General features: G+C 59.0%; 2 protein-coding genes across 2 annotated transcripts in view; one reads left to right on the top strand and one right to left on the bottom strand.

The window, feature by feature from the left end:
- Window positions 1-27,745, top strand: part of LOC102463808 (RING finger protein 112-like) — a 107,687-nt gene that overhangs the window by 43,706 nt on the left and 36,236 nt on the right. The gene's annotated exons all lie outside the window — the stretch shown is intronic.
- The window catches only part of LOC112547711 (uncharacterized), a 47,926-nt gene that overhangs the window by 10,107 nt on the left and 10,074 nt on the right, over window positions 1-27,745 (bottom strand). The window contains exons 14-24 of the mRNA XM_089778867.1: window positions 23,425-23,440; window positions 22,233-22,389; window positions 13,098-13,232; window positions 11,298-11,513; window positions 10,677-10,814; window positions 10,328-10,432; window positions 10,075-10,125; window positions 5,968-6,024; window positions 5,688-5,774; window positions 364-493; window positions 121-251 (exon numbers count right to left, since the gene is read on the bottom strand). Of these exons, the coding sequence (XP_089634993.1) occupies window positions 121-251; window positions 364-493; window positions 5,688-5,774; window positions 5,968-6,024; window positions 10,075-10,125; window positions 10,328-10,432; window positions 10,677-10,814; window positions 11,298-11,513; window positions 13,098-13,232; window positions 22,233-22,389; window positions 23,425-23,440 (1,223 nt within the window). The remainder of the gene's footprint in view (window positions 1-120; window positions 252-363; window positions 494-5,687; window positions 5,775-5,967; window positions 6,025-10,074; window positions 10,126-10,327; window positions 10,433-10,676; window positions 10,815-11,297; window positions 11,514-13,097; window positions 13,233-22,232; window positions 22,390-23,424; window positions 23,441-27,745) is intronic.

Raw genomic sequence — 27,745 nt, 5'->3', positions numbered from 1 at the left:
GCATAGTTAACTCCTTAGTCCCCAGGCTGCTGGCTAACCCTCAGAATCATGACACCTCTAAAATGAGGTTTTGCGGAAAACATCCACGTTCACACTGCTTGGTTTTGTGCAGGTCCCCACCTTGATCCTGGCGGCGAGCTGGGTCCCGGTGAGCGGCTCCCCCCACTGGTCCCTCCAGACGTGTCTCCCGGCCGAGCCCACCAGAGCGGTGACGTAGTCCCTCAGGCCCTCCCGGAAATCCTCGTCCATGTCTGCCGGGGGGAGATGGACAATGAACTCGGGGCCAAGCGTCCTCCCCCACAACTCGGGAGAGACAGAGACGCCCCGTGGGGCAGGCCCAGAGCCGCTCTCCCGGCCCGTTACCTCTCAGGGCTCCCTCTCTGCCAGTCGCGATCCGCTTGCCGGGGTAGGGCATCAGGTAACAGCGGCTGCTGCTTCTGCCCAGCACAGCCAGGGCCTTGGGGTGCTTGCAGGGGGACGTCGCCGCCAGCCTCTGCCGGAGCCGGGGGAACGGTTAGAGAGACACTCGCCCTGGCCAGTATGGGCAGCACATGGAGCCAGGAGGCTGGAGCAGTTTCCATGGAGACTTTAGCACAGAGATGGGCAATAACTTTTGCAAGGGGACACTTCACCGGTGCTGGTACTGATCCCAGGCCGGCCCTGGAAGGGGTGCAGCCTTAGGTGGAAGGGGCTGGTCCCTCTAGGCACCGGGAGTGGGGGGAAGGAGACTTCACACACACCCCTGCAGGGTGGGGAGCAAGAAAACCCCTCCCTTCCCCCACCCAGCCCTGCCAGGGGTGCACAGTGCCCAGAGCAAACCTCCAGCCAGTTTGAACAGCTGGCGGTTCCCTATGGTGCCATGTGTCCCTGGCCAGGGGAGGAGACGTCTCCCTCTCCCCTGTCTCCAGGTCTTTGTTAGCCTGGGGCACGGGCGTGGCAGGGCAGCCGTGGGCTGGATCAAACAGCGTGGCGGGCTGGATTTGGCTTACGGGTTGGATCTTGCCTGCACCTGGTTTAGCAGTGACACGCCAGCCAGCCTCTGCTGAGCATGTGCAGTGAGATTCTCCGGCGTCTGCTACTTGGCCAGTGTAGGGCGGGGGGAGGACAGAGGGGGACAGATTTTCTTGGCTCAGCTTTGGGCATGTCTTTGACTCATGGGCCACCCCCTGCCAAATGACATGTCCCTGCTCCAGGGTCAGGGGTGCTGGCCATGTTCAGGAAACGAACGTCCTGTTTTTTCCAGTGTTCTCAAACAACCTGTGTTTCTTTAGCCTCGGTCTCAGAAGCATTGTAAGAGAAAAACATGGAGACCTGGGTCATGGGTCAAAAATGGGAGGAGCGTGGGCTTTAATAGTAGAGGGAAAGGAGGGACAAGGCAGAACTGGGGGTCAAAGGCTGGAGTTGGATGGCAGGAGACAAATCGCTTGATCGTTGTCTTCAGTCCACCCTCTCTGGGGCACCTGGCGCTGGCCACTGTCGGCAGACAGGATACTGGGCTAGATGGACCTTTGGTCTGACCCAGGACGGCCGTTCTTACGTTCTTATGTGCCAAATGGGGTAAAGAATGTGAGTGAGACCAAAGAGCAAAAATGAAGATGTTTGTACACCGATGCGAGGAGCCTAGGTAACAAAGTGGAGGAACTAGAGCTACTGGTCCAGGAAGTGAAACCAGATATTATAGGAATAACAGAAACATGGTGGAATACTAGGCATGACTGGAGCACAGGTATGGAAGGGTATGTGCTGTTTAGGAAAGACAGAAATAAGGGTAAAGGTGGTGGAGTCGTATTGTACATCAAAGATGAGGTAGATTGTAAAGAATTAAAAAGTGAAGGAATGGAGAAGACAGAGTCTGTCTGGGCAAAAATCACATTGGGGAAGAAAACTATCAGACCCTCCCCTGGGATAGTGCTTGGGGTGTGCTATAGACCACCGGGATCTAATTTGGATATGGATAGAGACCTCTTTAATGTTTTTAAAGAAGTAAATACTCATGGAAACTGCGTAATCATGGGAGACTTCAACTTTCCAGATATAGACTGGAGAACAAGTGCTAGTAATAATAATAGGGCTCAGATTTTCCTAGATGTGATAGCTGAGGAATTCCTTCATCAAGTAGTTGCTGAACCAACAAGGGAGGATGCTATTTTAGATTTGGTTTTGGTGAGTAGTGAGGGCCTCATAGAAGAAATGGTTGTAGGGGACAACCTGGGCTCGAGTGATCATGAGCTAACTCAGTTCAAATTAAATGGAAGGATAAACAAAAATAAATCTGAGATGAGGGTTTTTGATTTCAAAAGGGCTAACTTTAATAAATTAAGGAAATTAGTTAGGGAAGTTGATTGGACTAAAGAATTTATGGATCTAAAGGCGGAGGAGGCCTGGGATTATTTTAAGTCAAAGTTGCAGAAGCTGTCAGAAGCCTGTATCCCAAGAAAGGGGAAAAAATATATAGGCAGGTGTGTTAGACCAAGCTGGCTGAGCAAGCATCTCAGAGAGGTGATTAAGAAAAAGCAGAAAGCATATAAGGAGTGGAAGATGGGAGGGATCAGCAAAGAAAGCTACCTTATTGAGGTTAGAGCATGTAGGGACAAAGTAAGAAAGGCTAAAAGTCAGGTAGAGTTGGACCTTGCAAAGGGAATTAAAACCAATAGTAAAAGGTTTTATAGCCATATAAATAGGAAGAAAACAAAAAATGAAGAAGTAGGACCACTAATTACTAAGGATGGTTAAGGATAATCTCGGCATGACCCAATATCTAAACAAATACTTTGCTTCAGTCTTTAATGAGGCTAATGAAGAGCTTAGGGATAATGGCAACATAACAAATGGGAATAAGAATAAGGAGGTAGATATTACTATATCCGAGGTAGAAGCCAAACTCAAACAGCTTAATGGGAGTAAATTGGGGGGCCCAGATAATCTTCATCCAAGAATAGTAAAGGAACTGGCACAGGAAATTGCAAGTCCATTAGCAAAAATGTTTAATGAATCTCTAAGCTCAGGGGTTGTACCATTTGACTGGAGAATTGCTAATATAGTTCCGATTTTTAAGAAAGGGGGAAAAAAGTGACCTGGGTAACTATAGGCCTGTTAGTTTGACATTTGTAGTATGCAAGGTCTTGGAAAAAATGTTGATGGAGAAAGTAGTTAGAGACATTGAGGCTAATGGCAATTGGGACAAATTCCAACATGGTTTTACAAAAGGTAGATCGTGCCAAACCAACCTGATCTCCTTCTTTGAGAAAGTAACAGATTTTTTAGATAAAGGAAATGCAGTGGATCTAATCTACCTCGATTTCAGTAAGGCATTTGATACAGTACCACATGGGGAATTATTGGTTAAATTGGAAAAGATGGGGATCAATATGAAAATTGAGAGGTGGATAAGGAACTGGTTAAAGGGGAGACTACAGCGGGTCATATTGAAAGGTGAACTGTCAGGCTGGAGGGAGGTTACTAGCGGAGTTCCTCAGGGATCAGTTTTGGGACCAATCTTATTTAATCTTTTCATTACTGACCTTGGCACCAAAAGTGGGAGTGTGCTAATAAAGTTTGCGGATGACACAAAGTTGGGAGGTATTGCCAATTCAGAAAAGGATCGGAATATCATACAGGAAGATCTGGATGATCTTGTAAATTGGAGTAATATCAATAGGATGAAATTTCATAGTGAGAAGTGTAAGGTTATGCATTTAGGGATTAATAACAAGAATTTTAGTTATAAGCTGGGGACACATCAGTTGGAAGTAACGGGGGAGGAGAAGGACCTCGGAGTCCTGGTTGATTATAGAATGACTATGAGCCGCCATTGTGACATGGCCGTGAAAAAGGCTACGATCTTGGGATGTATTAGGCGAGGTATTTCCAGTAGGGATAAGGAGGTGTTAGTGTCATTATACAAGGTATTGGTGAGACCCCATTTGGAATACTGTGTGCAGTTCTGGTCTCCCATGTTTAAGAAGGATGAATTCAAACTGGAACAGGTACAAAGAAGGGCCACTAGGATGATCCGAGGAATGGAAAACCTGTCTTATGAAAGGAGACTCAAGGAGCTTGGTGTCTTTACATTAACCAAAAGAAGGCTGAGGGGGGACATGATTGCTCTCTTTAAATATATTAGGGTATGTCTACACTACCACCCTAGTTCGAACTAGGATGGCTAATGTAGGCATTTGAACTTGCAAATGAAGCCCGGGATTTGAATTTCCTGGGCTTCATTTGCATGTTGCCGGGTGCCGCCATTTTTAAATGTCCGCTAGTTCGGACTCCGTGCCCGCGGCTACACGCAGCTACACGCGGCACGGACTAGGTAGTTCAGATTAGGCTTCCTATTCCGAACTACCTGTACTCCTTGTGGGGTCAGCCTAGATGATCATAATGGTCCCTTCTGACCTTAAAGTCTATGGCTGCGTCTAGACTGGCAAGATTTTGCGCAAATACTTTTAACGGAAAAGTTTTTCTGTTAAAAGTATTTGTGCAAGAGAGCGTCTATACCGGCATGAGCCTTTGCGCAAAAGATTTGCTTTTGCGCAAAAGCATCTGTGCCAGTGTTGACGCTCTCTTGCGCAAGAAATAAACGTGGCTGTCTACACTGGACTTCTTGCACAAGAATATTTGCGCAAGAGGGCTTATCCCTGAGCGGGAGTGTCGGAGTATTTGTGTAAGAACCACTGATTTTGTACCTTACAAAGTCAGTGGTCTTGCGCAAATTCAAGTGGCCAGTGTAGACAGGAGGCAAGATTTTGCGCAAAAGCAGCTGCTTTTGCGCAAAATCATGCCAGTCTAGATGCAGCCTATGAGTCTATGAGTCAGCTTCATGTGATCCCTGCACCCCAGCCCTGATTGGCGTGAGGGTGAGGGAACACAGGAAGTCTCCTCCCAAAGCCAGGGACATGGGTGCATAGTGGGAACAGGGTTGCCAGCTGTCCTGTATTCAACCAGACAGTCTGTTTTTTGCACCCTCTGTCGAGTAAAAAAGTTCAGAAAATACGGGACCTGTGCAATGTCTCATATATTCTCCTTTTCTTGCTGGGCAACGCCTCCCACGCCACTCCCCCCGCCCCTCCCGCCCCACCAGGCTTCTGTACGCAACCAGCTGAGGGCTCCCAGTGGGGGCAGGCAATTAATTTCCTCCCCTGCTGCCCTGACCCCTTTGGGAAGTGTAAATCCCCCCCCTTCCATCCGACGGTCTGCCCTCCGCTCAGAGCCCGGCCAGACATTCCACCGGGCGTGGGGGCAGAGGACGGCGCCTTCCACTTCGTGCTCACAGATTTTCAGGCAGCTCATCCCCGTCCTGTCATGGCCGGAATATGGGCCAGGCCTGAACCCCCCTTGATTCGCCCCCACAACGGAACAAAGGCTCTGAGAGGCAGGCTCAGCCTGCCAATGGGGTTTCCGGGGGGAGCCCTCAGCTGGCGGGGTGATTGGAGGTTCATGTTCAGTATTTTGGGGGAAGCCATCTGGCAACCCTAAGTGGGAAGGGGGGGCAAAGGGGCTCCCCCACCCCCAGACCCATCATGGTCTGGAGGGGGGGACATCTGGAAGTACCCTGGCCCCACTTCTTCCATTTGAGGCCACCCCTGTTATCATGGGATTTGCCAGGCAACTTGCATAAAGAGTGGGGCTAGCAGCCCCATATGGCGGTAAGCCGCTGTGCCCCATTCCCCACCCCCCCCCCCGCTCACCTGCCGGACGTCTCTCAGATGCTTCTTCCCGCCCTCAGCCCCAAGGAGCTGGGAGCTGCTCCAGTCTCGCACCAGCAGATCCAGGTGCTGTGGGAAGACGGAGGGGGGGGGGTGCAATGGGCAGGAGGATGATATCTGGTGGGGAACCTTGAAATCCAAGGGCACGGGGGGGGGGGGGGTGGGAGGGAGGTGGGGGCAGGATCTTGCTGTGGAGCAGGGCAGGGGTGCAGGGTGGTGATATATGGGGCAGGATGGGGGATGGGGTGGGAAGCCATCTCACCTGAACGGGCTCCAGTCCATATTCCTTTCCCACTACTTCAGCCACCTGCAGGAACATCTGTGGGGCGGGCAGAAAGGGGGTGGGGGGCAGGTTGTGGGGGTGAGTCTGGGAGTGCTAAAGTGTTTGCCCTGAAAGCGAGGGCTGGGGAGTGCGACCCCCAGCTGGAGGGGACCAAACACTGGTTCCGTGGGGCAGAGGGAAGCAGCCTACCCTGGGCAGGGACATGGGTGTGGGGGTCTGGGACAGGAGATGACCCTTGGCCACCCCCGTTTGTCCCCACTCACGCCCCACAGAGCAGCATGTCTGCTCCCAGGGCCCCTCCTTGTCCCCAGGGGGCTCGGTGGAGGCTGGGGTGGGGGGTGGTCACTGATCTTGACACGAGGCCCTTTCTTATGGGGGTCCTGAGAATCCCCCCCCCAAACACCATCGCCTCTGGCCAATGGATGCTACCAGCTTCCCAGCACTGGCCCCGCCCTGACTTCCCGGCTCCGCGCCCCCCTCAGGCCTTCCCCGAGCGTTTCCCTCCCTGGCCCAGGCAGAGCTAAGGGGCTGCCATTGGCCCACCCCGTGGGGCTGGGCTGGGTACAAGTTGGGAGAGAAGAGAAGAGCGGAGCAGAGTGGGGGGCAGAGCGACAGCCCCAGGCCCCAGCCCAGCAGCCTTCCCACCGCCCGCTGGGCTGGGCTGGGGGGCAGGGACGGGCCAAGCTTCGACCCCACGGCCAGTGCCGGGCACCTGGGGGAGAGAGCCAGGCTGGGAGCTGGCCAAGCCATGCGCACAAGCGGCAGGTTTGTGTCATTTTTGGTGGTACCCCATTAGCCACGCCCCGACCCCATCAGCCACACCCCCAATCCCATTAGCCACGCCCCAACCCCATCAGCCTCACCCCCAACCCCATTAGCCACGCCCCGACCCCATCAGCCACACCCCCAACCCCATTAGCCATGCCCCTGGAGGTACGGACACATGACCAGAAGCAAAAGGTGTCATGTCACCCCTCTCAGAGGACTTTTCCCACCATCCTTCTGTCACATTACCGGAGTTTAAGGGAAGCAGCCAGGTCATGCTGCGCCCATGCGGGGGTGTTTGCCCCAAAAGTTGGTATGAAAGGGGCCATGTGAGGTGTCAAACAAAAGCTTACTGTCTACTGATTCTGTATCTGCTCTTCACAATGTCTGTGTGTAGAGTTAGGGAATCACGAGCCGGGTAGAACTGTGGACCCATCCTGGCATAGGATGTGCACCAAGGACTTTTAAGCCAGCAGCTGTAACATCTCTGCTGCAAGCCTGCATGGAGAACTGGGGGATTCGATGCATGTAATGTATGATACTTTAGCAACCTCACTCTCATGCTTTTCTTTCTCTTAGTAATAAACCGGTAGGGCTGTGTCTACACTAGCAAGATTTTGCGCAAATACTTTTAACGGAAGAGTTTTTCCGTTAAAAGGTATTTGCGCAAAAGAGCGTCTACACAGGCATGTGCTTTTGCGCAAGAGATGTGCTTTTGTGCAAAAGCATCCGTGCCAGTCTAGATGCTCTCTTGTGCAAGAAAGCTCCAATGGCCATTTTAACCATCGGGCTTTCTTGCGCAATAAATTACCATGGCTGTCTACACTGGCCTCTTGTGCAAGAATACTTGCGCAAGAGGGCTTATCCCTGAGCGGGAGCGTCCGAGTATTTGCGCAAGAAGCACTGATTTTGTACAGTACAACAGCCGTGTTCTTGCACAAATACTCTTGGCCAGTGTAGACAGGCAGCAAGATTTTGCACAAAAGCACCTACTTTTGCACAAAATCTTGCCAATGTAGACACAGCCTAGATGTTAGATTCTAAAGGATTGGCTCAGCGTGATTTGTGCGTACGATCCAGAGGATAAATTAACCTGGGATCTGTGGCTGGTTTCTTGGAACCGGACAGAACTTGTTTAGGGTGGGTGAGATTGGGCTCTAAGACCCTTCACCGGTGTATGAGGTCTGGGGCCATCTGGGGCACAGATATTGCTGGGGTGTCTGAGGGGTTTTGCTCGTGAGGCTTCTGACTTGCTGCCAGCTTGGCCAAAGCACCCTGTGGGACTGGTTTGTGGCCTATTTGGGAGGGTCTCCAGTCTGGGGTTATAAGGAGCCCCAAATTTGAGCAATTCACCCTGAGCAGACACCCTCAGCTGTGCCCAGACACAGCCCGGTCTGTCACAAATCTTACCAACAGGGATTAGTTTGGCCCCCACCAAACCTCCCTTATGCAACTATCCTGCAATTGCATTAACCCAACGTGTGTGACATTAACTCGGGGGCAGAGACGCTGGGGGAAGGGTTCCCTCTAGGGCTCTGTCTACACTCGCGGCTTCTTGCGCAAGTACAGTCGTTCTTGTGCAGGAACGCACAGAGCAGCCACACTGCCCGCCTGCTCTTGCGCAAGGAAACTCACCGTACGGTGTGGGAAAAGAGGGCGTCTTGTGCAAGAGCTACGCTCTTTTCTAACAGGTGTAAGCTCTCTTGTGCAAGAGGGCACTGTGGGTAATCGGCAGGGATTTATTGTGCAAGAAACCCTTATGGCTAAAATGGCAGGAGAGCATCCACACTGGCATGGATGCTCTTGTGCAAAAGCACAGCTCGCACGTGGCAGTGTGGACGTGCTCTTGCACAAGAAGCCGCCAGTGTAGACGTAGCCTAAGAGGTTCCTCCCGTGAGCAGAATGGATTTGTGTTGTGCACCTGAACTGAGTTCATGGGGCTTGTTCGGACGGGCCACTGTGACACCTAAGTTATTAATAAATATTTTATAAAGCTCTACCTTTTCCCTCTGCTGCCCTGTCTCCTCCCCTTGCTCCATCAGCTCCCCTGGTGCCTCCTGGCCCCCACAAACCCTCACCCACCTCTGCTGTCCTGACTCCTGCCTTCTCACTGCCCTCAGCCCTCCTGCGACCTGCCCCCCTCCACCAGCCCTTCTCTCCCCCCTGTGCCCACTCCTCCAGTAGCCCCACTCTGATCATGTGAGCGACCCCTCTTCTAACACCTCCCTCTACACACCTGCTCTGCCTCTCTCCTCTGGTGCAGGTCCCTCCCCTGCAGGTGTCTGCCCTTCTGCTTCATCCCAGAATCCCCTGGCACCTGCACCTTCCCTTAGCCCTGCACCCTCCTGGTTCCTCCCCTTCCCTCACTGCCCCCACCCCCTTTGCCCTCTTTTTCCCTGATGCCCACCCCCTCACCACCCTCTGCCCCTGTTCCCCTCCTGCCCCTCTGTGCCCTCACACATGACTTGCTACATCCTCGCCTTTCGCATCCTACCCCTTCTTTCAAGCCTTCTCCCAGCACCTCCCCCTCCAGCCCCCAATGCCCGTCCCCTCTCCTCTCTCCTCCCAGCATCACCTTGCCCCCTCCCACTGACACCTCCCCTCCTGCCCTTTTCCTCATTGTCTGCACTTGGCCCCCTGCACTTTGTCTCTCCTCTACGCTGTCTCTTGGTGCCTGCCCCTTTCTTCCCCCTCCCCTTCCACACAAGCCCATTCCTCTCCCACCCCTTCCCCCTAGTTTTCCCCCTCCCCTACCTTCTGCCTTCCACTTTGTGGGGCCGGAGTCTGTGCTCGGGCCCCGGACTCCGAACCCGGAGCTAGGCCGTGCGGCGCCGAGCAGTTTTGAAGTCCCGGGCCGTGACATCATGTCACGTCTGGGTATCTCCTGGGAACACCGTGTGTGGCAGAAGCAGCTGGCAGAGTGCACCGGTGAGGGGGAGCCGCACTGAGAGCTGTGCACGGCAGGGACGGTCCAGGGCCTAGGGGGAGCTCTGGGGATGGGGTGGGAGAACACATGGGGGGAGGGCCGGGAGATGGGGGCCGGGGATCACTCCAGGCTGAGCTGGGAGAGAGACCCAGCTCCAAATATTGCTGGAGCAGGGCCCCTGGCTCTGAATATTGATGGAGTATGAGCACCTCGAACCCATATAACTCGCCGCGCATGGCCATTCGGTGACAGCGCTGAATCAGGAGGCCCAGGTGGGAGAGTCAGTTTCTCCGGGCCTCAGTTTCCCCACAGGACCGTGGGGAGGGATAATACCCGGTGGGGCTAACGGGAGAGCCTGGCCCAGCCCCGTTCTGCGTCGCGCTGACCGGCCTCACCTCCAGGTATTCGAGATCCGGGTCCTTCACCCGACAGCCGATGTTCAGTATCTGCAAAGAGTCGGGACGGGAGAGCTGCAGCCACGGCCCAGGTCACTGCCCAGCCACGGCACTGCCCTGAGCACAGCGCCCCCTAGTGCCACCCTGGGGCACTGCCCAGCCCTGCCCGCCAGGGGAGAGGGTCCCCTGATGGGCCCTGTCCCACTCCCTGCCCCACAGTGCCTCCTAGTGTTCCCTTCTGGGGTCCTCTAACCTGGTAGGAGCTGAGCAGCATGGACAGGGCGCAGAGTTTGATGCTGGTCTCCTTGTTTCTTTCCACGTCCATGGAGCCCTCGGTGTCGACCAGCAGCACGGCCACCTGGGGCCAGGAGAGACCCACGTCAGCGCCATGGCCCCTCTGCCCCCACAGCCTGCCCCCTGCCCTCTGCCCCCTGGCATCTTGTTCCTGCCTCCCGCAGACCTCACTGTTCGCTCCCTACATCTGTCTCTTTTCCTCCCCCAAGTCTCCATCCCTCCCTTTCCCCCCCATTCCCTCTCCTCCCTTCCCCCTGCGCCCACGTCTCCCTCCCATTTACCCTGTGTACCCCCATAGCCCCACTCACCTGTCCCTCCTTGGCAGGGACCCAGAAGGGCTGGCTCCAGGCCCACACCCCCTTAGTGACCCGCTGCTCGTCGGCCCGCCACTCGAACCCCTTCAGAGGCTCCTCCTCCCGGCCCATCCATGACCTGTCACTGGTGTCCTGCCGGAGGGACGCGGGGGTGTCAGTGCAGGGCGGGGGACGGGAGTGACTGCAATGCCGGGGAGGGGTGGTGCTAGTGGTATATGTGTAGGGTGGGGAGGGATACCGGGGGTAGGGGCGCTAGTGGTACGTGTGCGGGGCAGGGAAAGATACGGCGGGGGAAGGACCAGCTTGGAATGGGAGATGTAGCTAGTCCCACGCCGTGGCTCTGGGTAAACCCTTCCTACACCCCACGCTCACTCCCCACCCTGTTCTTTTGCCCTGCAGATGGTTCTGCCTGTGGCCCGGGTGATGGGAGAGACCCACGGACTGTGTAGACAGACACACTGAGCTCTGGATATACCCCAGGCAGACAAGCTGGAGTCCGGCCATGGCATGAGTGACTTGACATGTGGGTCTGTGGGTGTGCAGCTCGGGGCCCTCCAGCAGGGGGCAGGCGGGGGCCACTCACCCCACAGCTCCCCCTGCCCTGCCCCCACTCACTGGGCTGCGGAGCCAGCGCAGCAGGTAGTTCAGCAGGAAGGATTTGCCCCGGCGCTGCTCCCCGATGACGGACACCAGGCAGACGGGAGCGCCCCCCACCCCACCCTGCTCCAGGCAGCGGCTCAGGGCCTCCTCGTCCAGGAACAGGCCCCCGTCCTCGTCCAGACGCACCAGCTGCACCGGGCGCCCCGGCTCCTGCTCAGCCCCCGGGCCCTGCTGCAGGGAGAGAGCAGAGTTATTGCTGAAACCCCACTCCTGGGCCAGCTAGGCCCCAGCTCCCCACATCAGAGCCCTGCCCCATTGCCAGCCCCATGTCCATCCAGCGCCCTGTGCTCCTGGGTCAGAGCCCCCTCCCAGGTCTCTTGTTTCTGTTGGACACGTGCAGGGGGCTGTGCCATGCTGGGGGCCCTGGACAGAGAGCTGTGCTGATGGGACAGGCACCCCCTAAGCTGGGCGGGGCACAGACTCCAGGCTGGGGGTGGCACCACTGGCGGGAAGGGCTGTGCACTAGGAACTGGGAGGGGCCCTTGGGCTGCCCAGTCTGATTCCCGTGTGGGGCAGGAGGCGAGACCCACCGGAGAGGGTGGCGAGCGAGACAGGCGCATCTGAGAGCCGGTGGTGGGCGGAGGGAGGTGCCAGGAGTGCCCACACCAACAGGAAGCAGAACGACTGTAGCTCGCTGGGTGACAACAGCAGGTGCTAACAGGCAAGCCCAGCCCTGCCCAGGAGCACAGACCCACAGAGCAGCGGCAGGCATGGCCGGCATGAAGGGGAGAGGGCAGAGGGATGGGGGGGCGGAGCACAGCAGGGGGCTCAGGACCTGGGAGTGCAAAGCAGGGGTGGGAACGGGGGACCTGGCTACACAGGGAGCACTGCCCATCCTGGGCCTGCCCGGGCCAGGAGCAGAGAGACTGGAGCCCCCTCCACTTTACTCAGTTCACTGGTTACACTGGCCATTTCCCCCACTAAGTCGTGCGAGGGGATTTCACTCCCTAGTGCACACGCAGGACACTCCCCCCCAAGAGTGTGGTTCACATGCAGGCACCTGGCTGCCACCGCCCCTCCCTATCCTCCCGGGCAGGCGAGTGGCCAGAGGCGGAGGACAGTATGGGGCATAGGACCCCACCGGTCCCTGGGCTGGGTGTACGGCGGTGAGCACCCTGGGCAGCACTTCCAGCGCTCAGGGGCAGATTCTGCAGCACCAATTCCTGTAATTGAGAACTCACAGGCGGGGAAGGAAGGGGCCCGGGCCCATCCTACGTAGCCGGGAGATAACCCGCACCCGGGGCATTCCTCAGCCTCCCCCTTGCGCAGCCCACATGCCCCTAGAGCCAGAGCCAGCGAGAGGGGAAGCGAAGGGACGGGAAGGGAAGCAAAACTTGCTCTGTTCAGCCAAAGAAGGCGCCTGCCTGGGCCACATTCCCCTCCTGCGGCTCAGTCTGGTCTGGCTATGGGTGCAGGGCCGTGGGTCTGGGTCCCTCTCCCCCAGACCGGGCTGCCCTGGCTGCCCCAGTCCCTGTGCTGACCAGGCTGTGCTGTGCTGGGTCCTGGGGAGCCAATGGCCCCCCTGTGCCCGGTGGGGCTGTGAGAGAGGTGGGAAGTGGGGGAGGGGCTGTGAGAGGGGTGATGCAGGGGTATGGTCGGGGCTGTAAGAGGCCGAGGTGGGGAAGGGGCCGTGGCCGGCCAAGTGCAGAAGGCTGGATGACGGGCGTGATGGGCCCTTCAGGCTGCAGCCTGAGTCTGTGGGTCCCATTCCCGCCCCTGAGCTGCCCCCCCCATATCCACCGGGACGCCCCATACCAGAGCCAATCCTTCCCACCGCTGCTCCCTGATTGTCTGCACCGAGCTCCTGGCGCGTGTGTCCGGGACTCGCCCGTCCATGGAGCCGGTGACGTCCTGCCGGGCCCGCTCCAGCCTCGGCCCACGGCCCACGGCCTGGGGAGACCCACCAGGTCAGGCGCCTGCATGTGGGAGCACCGGGGCCAGCTGGGGGGTGGGACGCCTGGTTCCCTGCAACCTCTCCCATGCCTGGGCCAGCCCAGCTCTGTCCTCAGCCCTTCCAGTGCCCCCCGCACCTGCCCCACAGCCCCTGCCAGCCCAGCCCTGCCGGTGCCCCTCACTCCCACCCCACAGCCCCTGCCAGCCCAGCTCTTCCAGTGCCCCTCACTCCCACCCCACAGCCCCTACCAGCGCCCCTGACATCCCACCTGCAGCCCCTGCTGGCCCAGCCCTGGGCTCCCCCCTCTCCCAGCTCTGCCTGTAACTCACCCCGGTGACCAGTCTCTGATTCTCACTCGGCCTCCTTTGCTCGCTGGGTCTCCGCAGTGAGGGGCCGGTTGCTCCCCCCCCGTTTCCTTTTCAGTCTCTGGGTGTGGACACTGGGCAGGGCTGAGGGCTCCTGGTTCCTCTCCCCTGGAGGTTGCTAAAGAAGCCCTTGCAGAAGCAGAAGATGCGTACTGTTATCGGCAGGAACTGCCCTGTTTCCTGCCCAGCCCTGGCAGAATCAGACAGCGAAGGGCTGAGTCCCTGCTCCCCCTCCCTTTGCCCACAGGCCCCCCTGTTCTCGGGGGCTGCCTTCCCCACCCACAGGGCAGAGTACTGGGCACCTGTCAGCCGACGGTCAGGGCAGTGTGTGTGTGTATGTTTTTGAGAAAAGGTTTAACGTCCGTGTCTTTACTGCTAGGACCGGGGTCCCATTGCAGGGAGTGGCCAGCAGGCCAACAGATGCCCTGTTATATAGGAAGAGCTTATTACACCTTAGATTTTAGCTGCTAGAACACAAAGTTCCTTCGCAGCGGGCAGCCTAGGAAAGGCTGAAAGGTGCCCCAACGGATCTTGTCACCTGAGAGTGACACAGATCCAAACGCCTAAGCTTTCTTTATGTCTGTTCCTTTTATGACCGGCTGAAGTTCTTTTAAATTGTGCTTGGTTCTATTACAGCAACTGAAGGAGTCAGGTTAAAGCTTAAACAGTTACAGGTTTATTAAAAGACTTATAAAAGCATATGGTTACAATGGCTATTGCTTTATTTTTTTAAATGCTAGCAAATATAAATATAGATTTTAAAAATGGTTACAGGAAAAAGGTAAAGATAGAAAATAGAAATAATGGCACCACGTGACAGCTTAATCTTTAAAGAGCTCTAACACTATGTATATAGATACTTAAACAAAGGACACATCCAGGTACAATTTTTACCCCTTTTTGTGCCTCTCGACTCCAGCGGGTCAGGCCAGAGCCGGTCTCTCAATTCCTAGGAAAGACGAATACGAGGTGGGCGTCCCCTCTGGAACCTCGGGAGATCAAACACTAAACCCGACCAGCAGATAGATGGCAGATGGACACTCAAAGTAAATGTGCTGCTGGACCCATCTTTATACCCTGGGGGCCCGTATCCTCTTTTTTATTTTAAGATGCCAAATTTTACTGGTCCGTTTTGTGGCGCCAGTTCTTACAAGCAGGTTACAAGTTAACTTACACTTATAAGAGAGGAAGATAGCTAAATTAGGACTGCCGGATGTTCTTGTTGGGCGGGAGATTCCTCCCCCCGCGGATGGTTGTGTGTTCGTATCAATATGGGTTAAGTCAAGGGCACGATGTACAGCCTCTTAGTTTGACCACCCTCTTATCTCTGCTTACTGCTGGTCACGGTCACTGAGCCAGCCTATCTAAACCTCTTGCTTCAAGGTTTTCAAAGAATATGCTGATTTCCTGCTCTTATGTGCCCTGCATGGTTTTAAGCAGACAAAGATGGATGTAAAATGGGGGTTCACGTCTGGCTACAGCACCCCATAAGCAGGGCCGGCCTTAGGCCGATTCGCCCCATTCCCCTGAATTGGTCCCCGCGCCCTGAACCCAGAAGTGTGCCGGGCGCTATGGGCGGCGAGTTGATATTCAGAGCCGGGGGCCCTGCTCCAGCAATATTTGGAGCTGGATCTCTCCCCCGGCTCTGCCTGGAGCAGGCCCCAGACCCCACCTGCCGCCTCCCCCCCCCCGTGTGTCCTCCCACTCCGGCCCCAGAGCGTCCCCCTCGGCCCAGACTATCCCTGCCGTGCGCAGCTCTCAGTGCGGCTCCCCCTTGTCGGCTGCTGCTGCCATGCACGGCGTTCCCAGGTGTGGGAGAAAAATCTAACAACTCCAATTGTGTCTTAAGGGGGACTGTGCAGGAAATCAACACTCTCTAAAAGAAAACTGCTGTCAGGGTTAAAAGTTTTCCAGGCCTCTCTCCCTGTAACAGAGAGAAATCATCTTAACTCTAATCAAGACCCTTACAATGCCTCCTGTCCAACTTCATGGAGACTCCTAGTCTGTCACAATGTGTCGTGTAAACTCTGATCTCTGTCACAGTTTGCCTTGTAAGACTCCTCACTCAAGTTCTCATGTGCCTTTGTTCTGTAAAACTGACTTCTAGTATACTTGGTGTAAACAGAAACCTCTCAGAGTGCTTCTGCTGAGACTTTGATATGTTCAAGAAAACAATCAACAACTAAGCTGTCTGAGCATACTATATAAAGGATCCCTGAACCTGTCTCTCAGGGCTGCTGCTGCTCTCACTCTGGTAGCTGTCAGCCTACATGCATGCATAATAAAGTTTTCCTTCTAGATTTCTCTCCTGCCTCACTGCTTTGACCTCCAGCCTCGGACCCTTCTGGGGACCCTGTACCGCAGGGGAGTGAGATTTCCCCAACACAGGTGAGCGAGGATACGCCCGGGCGTAACGTGACGTATCTGGGACTTTAAAACTGCTCGGTACCACTCGGCCTAGCTCCGGGTTCCGAGTCCGGGGCCTGAGCGCAGACTCCAGCCCTGCAGAGTGGAAGGCAGAAAGTAACGGAGGGGGAAAACTAGGGGGAAGGGGTGTGAGAGGAAGAGGCTTGGAGGGAGGGGCTTGTGCAGAGATGGGGGGGAGGGACAGGGGAGGCAGGGGCTTGTGTGGAAGGAGGGGCATGAGAGGAAGGTGCTTGTGTGGGGAGGGAGAAGGAGGGGCAGGAGAGGGAGGGGCTCGTGCGGAGGGGGAGGGGGAAGAAAGGGGAAAGTCAGAAAGTGTTCGGGGTAGGTGACATTGGGCTCTAAAACCCCTCTTCTGTGTACGAGGCCCAGGGCCATTTGGGGCACGGATATTGCTGGGGTGTCGGAGGGGTTTTGCTCGGGAGGCTTCAGGCAGGCAGCTGGAGCTCTCTGTGGGACTGGTGTGTGGCCTGTTTGGGAAGGTCTCCAGTCTGGGGCTGTAAGGAGCCCTGAGTTTGAGCAATTCGCCCTGAGCCGACGCCCTCAGCGATGCCCAGACACGGACCAGCCTGGCGCAGCCTCTTCCGGAGAAAGAATCAGAAAACACAACGCCCATTGTGGTTTGCGGTTTGGCCCCATTTTTCCGGAGAAAGGTCGCGGGGCAGATGCAGCCTGACGCTCTCTGCTTCCTGCACCTTCCTTCCCCAGCACAGTGACAGCAGCCAGGCCTGTGGGGCGCAGTGAGGCCGAGTGTTACCTCCGCGGTGTTTGGGGGGAGCGGTTGTGACAGACCGGGCCGTGTCTGGGCACAGCTGAGGGCGTCCGCTCAGGGCGAATTGCTCAAATCCAGAGCTCCTTACAGCCTCCAGACTGGTGACCTCTCCAAACAGGCCACACACCAGTCCCACAGAGCACTTCAGCTGCCTGCCTGAAGCCTCCCGAGCAAAACCCCTCTGACACCCCAGCAATATCCATGCCCCAGATGGCCCCAGGCCTCAAACACAGGTGGGGGGGGGGGGGGTCCTAGCACCCAATCCCACCTACCCCGAACAAGTTCTGTCCGGTTCCAAGAAACCAGCCACAGATCCCTGGTCAATTTACCCTCTGGATCTTACCCACAAATCACGCTGGGCCAATCCTTTAGAATCTATATCTAAAGGTTTATTATTACAGGAAAGAAAAGCATGAGAGTGAGGTTATTAAAGTACAGTACGTTACATGCACCGAATCTCCCAGTCCTCGATGCAGGCTCTAGCAGAGATGTTACAGATGCTGGTTTAAAAGTTCTTGTTGCACATCCTAGATCAGGATGGGTTCACAGGTCTTCCAGGCTCTTCGATCCCTGCAATGCTGCCTCTGGGATGAAGTGCTGAGCTGAGAACAAAATGGCATCGACCACATGGCCTCTTTATACCTCTTTCCTGGCCTCTTCTAGTATGTGGCAGATCACCTGGTCAGAGGCCAATCTCTGTGTTCCCTGCTGGCTGCTCTCAGGTGACAGCCCCCATTCTTTAGGTGTGTCCTTGGCCCATTGAGTGCCATTGTCCCACAGGGTCTTGCTAATTAGCATGTCCACAGGCCCGGCCCTGCCCAATGCTTAACCACATGCAGGGAAATCTTCAGTGTCCATACAAGTACATGCTAATAATCGCACACACAGACATTATACAAACACATGAACAGCGTACATAGGACTATCAGATAATAAGCTTCTATTCAATACCTCACATGGCCCCCTCCTATACCATTTTTGGGGCCAACACCCCCACCTATGGGTGCATCTGTGATCTGGCTGCTCCCCTCAAGATCCAGCAATGTGACAGCGGGGGCACCCAGAATGACCCCACCTCTACGCGTCCACCCATCCCTCTGGCGCTCGCCTGCCTCCTGCGCTGAGGTCGTGCTGGCCGAGGCAGCTTGTGCCATGAGCAGGGGCGGGGGAGCACCACATACGCCATGCTTGCTCTTGCCGGGCCCCTATTCACTGCCCCGCAGGTCCAGTTTGGACCCTACTCGCAGGCCAGTGGCCGCCCTCAGCCAGGGACTCCCACTCCCGTCTGCTCCCACAGACGCCATCCTTTGGCCAGGCCACGCCCAACCCACGTCGCTCCTTCAGCCCGGTCCTGCCGGCCCGGCACCGTCCTGCGTGACCCCTGCACCACACAGGGAGATGGCGCTGTAGAAGCCTGGGGAGCAGGAGTGAGTGGTGCCTGGGCCAGTCCTCCTGGGCAGACTTAGCCGCCTCACCCAGACGCTTCTGGAGCTGGGGGGAGGGGGACAGTTTGGAGGCTGCTCCAGTTGGGTCACTCTCTGGGGCAGGGTCAAACCCAGGAGCCAGCAGGCCGGGTAGCTGCTTGGCTAAGGGCCAGGTGCCTGGGTGAGCCGGGAGAGGCAGAGCCGGGAGCAGGGGGCAGGCGGCTGCCCCTCGCCCTGTAGTAGGTTCGTGAGGCTGTTCCCCCTCCGCCGGGGACATGGGCGACGCTCACTGTAGCCGGGGGACCTGGGAAGGAAAATGACATCTCCTGTGGTAAAATTATTATGATCAGATCAGTATCTGCTTCTGCACCGTATGATATTATAAAGGGATGTAATTACATCCATTTCTGTTGCTCTTTTAGGGCTTGCTGTGGGGAGGCCAGCACGGGACTGTCCCTACTGAAATTTCTTAGCCTGAACTCCGGGTCTGCAGCTGCTTTCTGTGGGGCTGGGGGTGATGTAGACACTGGAGAAGGGCAGTGATGTCTGGGCCCCCAAGGCCACACAGCGCGCTGCCCACGCCTGCCTGTAGCCCTGAGCCGTGCCGGCCTGGTTTACAATACGCATTATTCCCAGCAGCAGCGGCTGCGTCTCTGAGCGGGGCCCCAGAACCTGTGGCTGGAGCCAGAGCAACCAGCAGCCCCAGCCCCCAGAGAGCGGAGCCGCCCCAAGGGCGTGGGGCTGGTGTGGCAGGGCCCCAGCTGTGCGCTTTGGCGCTGAGCGAGCCCGGCTCCCTGTGCTGAACCCGGCGCTTCTTGTGCGTGCTCTGAGTTACCGGAAAGCCAGAGAAGAGCTGTCGCCCCTGTGGTGAGTGTGGGGGAGGGAAAAAGCTTTTCTGAGCCTTCCAGTCGCTCAGGGAGCTGGTGTGTGTCCTCGGCCGTTGTTAACTCTTCAGACCCAGCCGGCCGGGCCTTGCCTGGGAGTTAAACCCGCGGATGCCGGCTCGTGGCGGGGGGCTGGAGGGAGGAATCCGAGTTCCGCAGAAGAGCCCAGACACCTCAGGAGCAGAGTTCAGGCTCCGGGGAGCCAAGGACACGGTCGGGGCAGCGTCAGAGCAGCGCTCGGCCCGTCTGTGCAGGGAGCGGGAGGGAGAGAATCGGCGGGAAGGGAGCCGGTGTCAGGCCCAGGGAGCAGCAGCGGGAACGCGCTGTTGGGAAGAGTGAAGGGCCCCAGCCTGGTAGCCGGGCGGCTGGAGAGTATTGCAGCTGGACAGGGTCTGCAAGGAGGTGGGGAAGGTGCAGCCTCGTCCCAGAGCCAGGCGCCCGCTGCAGAGCGCCCTGCAGGGACAGAGCGAGCCCCGGGGGGCGGGAGGAGACACGGACTGAGAGCGAGTCGGGGCGGGAGGGAGGCTCAGTCCCTGCTCCTGGGGATGTGGGGAGCCGAGGAAACAGGCACCGGCGGGTCCAGCTACTAGAAGGGAGGCAAGAGAGTTAGCTCGGCCGAGGCGGTACCGTGAGGGGCCCAGATGGCACCTGGGTCTCAAGAGATGCCTGGGGAGCCGCAGGAGAAAGTTCTCAGAGCAGCACTTGCCCGGGGCCTGCAGGAAGAGAAGCAGAGTCCTAGAGCGGTGTGGCTGGAAGTGGAGTGACGTGTGGGCTGAGAGGAGGTAACAGGTGATGCAGAGATGAGGGAAGAGACGCGGGAGGAGGCCTCATCTGCTCTGGGGGGGTCTGTCCCAATGGAGAACAGGGGGTGTTGTTAGGAAGTGGGACTGTCCAGGGGCCGGAAGAGGCTGGTTGCAGGGGACCCCAGTAGCTAGTGCCCGCGAGGTGGCCAGTTCTACGTGACAACAGACACACCAGCCGAGGGACCCCGGCCCTGTGCCTCCACAGACTGTCACGTCAGTGCCATAAAGACCTTCAAGGGGCTGGTCCCTAGCAGGGTTATGTGTTTACAGGCCACGGGGGGTCCGGGACCGTGTTCAGGCAGTCCAGCGGGTGCTTGAGGCTGAGGGACAGGGTACTGAGGAACCGCGAATGCGCTTGACTGAGCCGACACTGGGAGGCCCAGGCCCGCACCCTCGCACCGTCCCGCAGCCTCTGCTGACGCCTTTCCTCCTCTCCCGGGCACAGTCTCCCCTCCTGCCGGGTGGCTGCTGCCAGGGAGACAGAAGGGAACCCGCTGAGTTCTTGGCTGCAGACTCTCTGGATACTCCGCAAGGCACCAACAGGCCTGAGTACCCTAATCGCCCCTGGAGGCAGGGCTGTTCGCAGGAGACCCACAGGATCTGCAGTGGGCGGGGGCTGCCACATGACTTGAATCCTAGACACGGGGGAGCCATTTGCAGTATCCACGTTCAGGATCCTAGATCCTCTCTGCCACAGGGCGACCGAGATGCTGCCCACTTTCACCCTGTCGCCCTGTCACATGAGAGATTAATGGCAATGCAGGCGTCTGGGCTCGGTACCGCTCCAAAGACTCACACCGAGGATGAAGTTCTAGGACCCCATATTCCCTGTAAGCTGAGCACTTGGGCAGTCACCCAGAGGAGATGCCAGTGCCACCTGATTGGCCGAGCACCCACAGCTGGCAGCATTGTGTTCCTACCAGTGGTGCACATCCACACATGCCTCGGTGCTCAGAACAAAATTTATTCCACACACAGATGGAAAAATTAGAGGGCACATGGGACAGTCCCGCCCCAGATTTAACAGGCAGCAGCTCGGAAATCTGCAAACCCCAAGCCCCTGGTGTGAGGGCACCGCTCAAGGACTGGGGTTCCCCCTAAGGGATCGGGGGAGGGGGATCTCTAACAAAACTCTCTAAACTGGGAGTCCCCAGCTGCCTGGCGCAGAAGCTGAGCAAGCCAGGAGCTGCTGCTCCCCTCCCCCCGTGTGTTTCTGGCTCACTTGGCCCCTGACCCTGGCAGCTGAGTCTGGGTGTGGAGGGGCCCACCGCTGCCTCCCAGCCAGGCTCTCGCACAGAAGTGACCCCATCTCTTCCCGCCCTCCGCAGGGAGAGCGGCACAGAGCTGGGAGGGGGCACAGTGAGCGAAGGACAAAGCCCCCCCCCTCCGTCTCTGGGGGCGCTCGACCCTCCTTGGCCCCTTTACGCGCCCCTGTGTTGCCGGGCTCAAGGTTTGCGCCGCCTGCGTGGAGTGGGCAAAGTGCCAACGCGGGACACTCGGACACAGGGTGTGGCAGCCAGACGGCTGTCCCGGCCGCGCTCCCCAGCCGGGGTCAGGCCGAAGAGATTTCCTCACCCCGCTCGGCTCCCTGAGAAACTGAGGCAGGCTTGGGGAGTGTGTCTGGGACATGGGCGGTCGGTAATGCAGGCAAGGGGAGGCACAGCCCCACTGCCTAAGGCACCGCCCATATCCCAGACACTCCCCAGCTTCAGCAGCCATCCCAGCGCCGGCAGCTCCGCCCAACAGTGCCAGGGCCAGACACCCCGCACTGTCACCCGCCAAAATGGCGAATTTTCCAAAGCGCTTCCTGTAGGTCTCCAGGAAGGTCTCGGCCTCGCTCTGCAGCGCCTGCTCCAGCCCCTCCTTGTCCGGCGCCGGGTCCCGCCTGTCCGTCCGGCATCGCCATAGCAACTGCCCGCGCCGCTCCGCCAGCTGCTCCGCCATCTTGCTGGGCCTCACCCCAAAGGCACCTGAACATGCTCCAGGAGTCCCTGTCCTGCTGGCGGCGGCGAGGAGACGGCCCAGAGTGTCAGAAGGGGCCCAGCACAGACCACCTGACCGGATCAGGGCCCCCTCACCCCTTTGCCCCCATCACACCAGACTAATGCAGACACCCCCTGACCAATATTGTGGCCCCCGTTGTGCTGGGCAGAGCACAGACCCTGACAGAACGGGGCCCCTCGCTGAGCTGGGATGGAGCCTCCCCCCTCGGCAGCCCCCTGGGATCTGGAGAGAGGAATTCCTGTCCTGCCCCGAACCCTGAATCCCATGGGGCTGGCTGGGAAGTTTCTCTGGGGTTCCCAGATGGGGCACCTGTCACTCACCACCTCCTCCAGGCCCCTGTCCAAGTCTGCACAGACTCTCTTGCTGGCGTGACGCTGGTGGCGCTCGCTGTAGGTCTGCAGGAAGGTCTCGGCCTCCCGAGCCAGCTCCAGCTCCAGCTCCAGCTCCAGCTCCAGCTCCAGCTCCAGCTCCAGCTCACTATCGCAAATCTTTGCACCGTGTAAAACAAAAGCAATAACATTTCCCAGTAACATTTCCTGTCTGAGTGCTCCTTCGTGGCTGAAAGGGGTCTCGCAATAATTACCCTGCCTGTTTGCACAGTCCAATCAGTGGCAGAGGTGTAGGCCTCCTTTTTACCACCTCACTTGGGTGTAGTTTTTGGGGGGGAGGGGAGACACAGGCCCCCCCCCACTCCTCTGGGTCCCAGCCTATATATAGCACGTACCTTCCAGGTTTCAAAATCTGCAGTTCTGGTCATGTCCCTGGTCATGTCACTTCCATGGGATGCTGTTTCATCCAGCCCGTCTCAAGGCCTAGCTGCATAGTTCCCCTTGTCCGGGGGTTCCTCAGGGCTGTCTCTGGCTAGCCTTTTGCCGAAGGACATGGCTCCACTTAGAGCTGTCCAAGGTGCTGGTGCTCCTAGTCAGCCCAGACGTCCGCCTGGGTTGAGCTCCAGAACAGAACGGACAGGCCTTACCTAGCAGCTCTTTAAACAGCACACAGCTGCAACCTGGTTGGCTGCCCCTCTACCTTGCTCGGAGGGCCTCTCCACTGCTCTAGCTGCTGGCCAGGGTGCTGAAAGGCTTCCAGCGGGAAGGTCAGGTTTTGTCTACCCCATCACAGCCTCCACGGCCACTCAGTCCTACTGCTTCTTCAGCCAATCCCACAGACAAACAAGTGTGGTTACATTTGCAGGTGATAATGCTGCCCATTTATTCTTGACAGTGTCACCAGAAAGTGAGAACAAGTGATCTCAGGGCACGGTTGTAACAGGCATCGCAGGGAATTTACATGCCAGATATGCTAAACATTCTTCATGCTTCTTCGCCATTCCAGGAACACGCACACAAATAATACTCTGACCCTGCAGCCTGCAGCAGGGGCCTTTGGGCCTGGTCCACCCATCACATCTGCCTTGCGAGACCCCACGACTGCTATCACGAGAGCCCAAGATGCTCCTCCCAAGCAGCTGAGCTGGCACTTGATGCGGGGAATGACCTGGCTGCTACTCACCCATCCAGCATGACGCCTCCAAGTCACAGCACCAAGTTGTCAGGGGATTCCCCTTTTCCCCTCCCTTCTCTCTGGTCACACACACGAAAGCAGAAGACCAGAAGCCACAGTGCAGGCAATGCCACGCTGATTGGGGTTCACCAAGCATCCTGGCCATGGCTCTGTCCTCTGCCATCTTTTCTTGATCCCTCCTCTTCTGGAGCAGGCACAGGGGTAGCAGATGTGAGGCAGAGTTAACAGGTGAGGGGTAGGGGCATCAAGTGTAGTGGTAGCTGGCATGAGGTAGGGTTAACAGGTGTGAGGTAGGGGCAGCAGGCGTAGGGGTAGCAGGCATGAGGTAGGGGCAGCAGGCGTAGGGGTAGCAGGCATGAGGTAGGGGCAGCAGGCGTAGGGGTAGCAGGCGTGAGGTAGGGGCAGCAGGCACAGGGGGAGCAGGCGTGAGGTAGGGGCAGCAGGCGCAGGGGGAGCAGGCGTGAGGTAGGGGCAGCAGGCGCAGGGGCAGCAGGCGTGAGGTAGGGGCAGCAGGCGCAGGGGCAGCAGGCGTGAGGTAGGGGCAGCAGGCGTAGGGGGAGCAGGCGTGAGGTAGGGGTAGCAGGCGCAGGGGCAGCAGGCGTGAGGTAGGGGTAGCAGGCGCGGGGCAGCAGGCGTGAGGTAGGGGTAGCAGGCGTAGGGGGAGCAGGCGTGAGGTAGGGGTAGCAGGCGCAGGGGGAGCAGGCGTGAGGTAGGGGCAGCAGGCGCAGGGGCAGCAGGCGTGAGGTAGGGGTAGCAGGCGCAGGGGCAGCAGGCGTGAGGTAGGGGTAGCAGGCGCAGGGGGAGCAGGCATGAGGTAGGGGCAGCAGGCGCAGGGGCAGCAGGCGTGAGGTAGGGGCAGCAGGCGCAGGGGCAGCAGGCGTAAGGTAGGGGCAGCAGGCGCAGGGGCAGCAGGCGCAGGGGGAGCAGGCGCAGGGGGAGCAGGCGCAGGGGCAGCAGGCGCAGGGGGAGCAGGCGTGAGGTAGGGGCAGCAGGCGCAGGGGGAGCAGGCGCAGGGGGAGCAGGCGCAGGGGCAGCAGGCGTGAGGTAGGGGCAGCAGGCGCAGGGGGAGCAGGCGTGAGGTAGGGGCAGCAGGCGCAGGGGGAGCAGGCGCAGGGGGAGCAGGCGCAGGGGCAGCAGGCGCAGGGGGAGCAGGCGCAGGGGGAGCAGGCGCAGGGGCAGCAGGCGCAGGGGGAGCAGGCGCAGGGGGAGCAGGCGCAGGGGCAGCAGGCGCAGGGGGAGCAGGTGCAGGGGGAGCAGGCGTGAGGTAGGGGCAGCAGGAGCAGGGGCAGCAGGCGCAGGGGGAGCAGGCGCAGGGGGAGCAGGCACAGGGGCAGCAGGCGTGAGGTAGGGGCAGCAGGCGCAGGGGCAGCAGGCGCAGGGGCAGCGGGCGCAGGGGCAGCGGGCGTGAGGTAGGGGCAGCAGGTGCAGGGGCAGCAGGCGCAGGGGGAGCAGGCGCAGGGGGAGCAGGCGCAGGGGCAGCGGGCGTGAGGTAGGGGCAGCAGGCGCAGGGGCAGCAGGCGCAGGGGGAGCAGGCGCAGGGGGAGCAGGCGTGAGGTAGGAGCAGCAGGCGCAGGGGCAGCAGGTGCAGGGGGAGCATGCGTGAGGTAGGAGCAGCAGGCGCAGGGGCAGCAGGCGTGAGGTAGGAGCAGCAGGCGCAGGGGCAGCAGGTGCAGGGGGAGCAGGCGTGAGGTAGGAGCAGCAGGCGCAGGGGCAGCGGGCGTGAGGTAGGGGCAGCAGGCGCAGGGGCAGCAGGCGTGAGGTAGGGGCAGCAGGCGCAGGGGCAGCAGGCGTGAGGTAGGGGCAGCAGGCGCAGGGGCAGCGGGCGTGAGGTAGGAGCAGCAGGCGCAGGGGCAGCAGGCGTGAGGTAGGGGCAGCAGGCGCAGGGGCAGCGGGCGTGAGGTAGGAGCAGCAGGCGCAGGGGCAGCAGGCGTGAGGTAGGGGCAGCAGGCGCAGGGGCAGCGGGCGTGAGGTAGGAGCAGCAGGCGCAGGGGCAGCAGGCGTGAGGTAGGGGCAGCAGGCGCAGGGGCAGCAGGCGTGAGGTAGGGGCAGCAGGCGCAGGGGCAGCGGGCGTGAGGTAGGAGCAGCAGGCGCAGGGGCAGCAGGCGTGAGGTAGGGGCAGCAGGCGCAGGGGCAGCAGGCGTGAGGTAGGGGCAGCAGGCGTAGGGGTAGCAGGCATGAGGTAGGGGCAGCAGGCGTAGGGGTAGCAGGCGTGAGGTAGGGGCAGCAGGCGCAGGGGGAGCAGGCGCAGGGGGAGCAGGCACAGGGGGAGCAGGCGTGAGGTAGGAGCAGCAGGTGCAGGGGGAGCAGGCGCAGGGGGAGCAGGCGCAGGGGGAGCAGGCGCAGGGGGAGCAGGCTACCCCTGAGACAGCAGGGTTGATTGTACCTGTAGTGCGCTGCGCACCCTCGGATCACACTTCACACTTTACTCTCATGTTTTGCGTTGAGGACCGTGAGTCGGGGAGCTCTGGCGCCGCCTCTGCGGTACCCGTGGGGGAGCAGGGTGAGGTCATGTACCAGCCGGGTCACCTTTGCCTTTGGTTTCTGGTGTTTCTTACGCCTCCTGCCCAGGAGCAGCCCTAGACGAGCTGCCGGCAACTGGCGCCGTAGGCGAGACGCGTGATCGGCGCCCCACCTCCAAAGCCCTCAGCGGCTGTTTATCTTGGCACCCTCAGCGCCTGCCTCGTTCGCCTGTATTGACGGGCCGCCCTGCTCCTGCCACCCTCCTTGCCCCGGTCAGCGGTTTGACCTCGGCTGTCTTTCCCATGGGGCGACGCTCCAGCGGGCGAGGCAGAAGCGACGCTCAGCGGCGCATTCGCTCACGTACACAAAAGTGCCCGACGGTCAAGGGGGCAAGGAAGCCCCCAAGCCTCTCAGGCAAACGCGCGGGCCCGCCTGCGACGTCACAATGACGGATGCTCGCTCACGCCGGCATGGGGCCTGTGCAGCATCATGTCACTGCGCTCACCCTGCGGGCTCCTTCTGCCTCCCACGGCCTCTGCCTGGGCCAGCAGCCCAGGAAAGTCCACGACCCTCGACCCCTGGGTGCTGGCCAGGCCGTGCATGTCCCAAAGCCCTGCACAACCCTGGCACACGGACGCCTCCCCGCCCCCAGCAAAGCTCGGGAGGAGCAGGAGACGGGGGAGCAATTTCCAACCGGTTCACAGCTTGAACCTGCACCCTCCACCCTCCCATTGGGCGCTCTCCTCTGAGAGCCACCTCCCTGGAGTCCGGTTCCCTGGGCCCTGGTGCACAGTGCGTCCTTAGGGCTTAGCTCCTCCCTGTCCAGGCTGTAGCCAGGGGGCAGGAGGCGGCTGGGTTATGGTGGGGGCCGGCAGCAGCCTGAAGATATGCACTGCCTTTCTACATGGTGAGGGATTGGGGCTTGTTCAGTCTGCAGCAGAGCAGAGCGAGGGGGGATCCGAGAGCAGGGGGTCCAGAGAGGCTGCCGAGAGGCTGTTCTCTTGGGGGCAGGTGGCAGAACGGGGAGCGATGGGCTCCCCTTGCAGTGGGGGAGGGGGAGGTGGGACTTTAGGACAAACTCTTTCCCTGGGTGGGCGGGGAAGCGCTGGGCTGGGATCCCTAGGGAGGGGTGGAGTCTCCATCCCTAGGGGTGTTTAAGTCCTGGAGGGACCAAGCCCTGGCTGGGTTGATTGAGTCGGGGTTGGTCCTGCTTTGGGCAGGGGCTGGATTTGACGCCTCCTGATGTCTCTTCCAACCCTAAACTTCTAGGATTCTTCCATGATCCAGTGACCCAGCTCCGGAGCCTTGTGTATTTCATTGTGCAGCAGGAACACACTGCTCGAGAAAAAGCTGTTAAAACACCAGCACGTCTGCCTGGCTCGTGTCCTACGGTCCCCCGGTGTTAGATCCAGGAGATCCGGCTTCTCCAGCCAGTGTGGCCGCATGTTCTCCCTGGGCCAGTCCCAGGAAGAAGGTGTCTGTCGGCGGGAGGGAGACCAGGACTGGTGCTGACGCTGGTAACCCAGGCGTTGGTTGTTAACTCCCGTCCCACCCGTCAACTTTTCTACAAATACTTGGGAGATTGCAAGAAAGACCTTTATTCAGCTCGGAAATGCAAGCTCAGGGTGTTCCCCTGTGCAGGACGTCTCTGCTCCGGAATGGATCAGGGCTGTGCGGCGAGAGAGGCTGCTGTTTCTTGGGCCCAGCCTTCGTTGATTGGAAGCGGTGGGGTGTGACGGGCCGGGCTGGGTCTGGGCACCACTGAGGGTGTCCAAATTGCTCAGACTCAGGGCTCCCTACAGCCCCAGACTGGAGACCTTCCCAAACCAGTCCCACCGAGCGCTCCAGC

The sequence above is a fragment of the Pelodiscus sinensis genome, chromosome 5 (genome assembly GCF_052426305.1).
Source record: "Pelodiscus sinensis isolate ZL-2025 chromosome 5, ASM5242630v1, whole genome shotgun sequence".
Classification (NCBI taxonomy): Eukaryota; Metazoa; Chordata; order Testudines; family Trionychidae; genus Pelodiscus; species Pelodiscus sinensis.
This window is presented reverse-complemented; position numbering and strand designations above follow the sequence as displayed.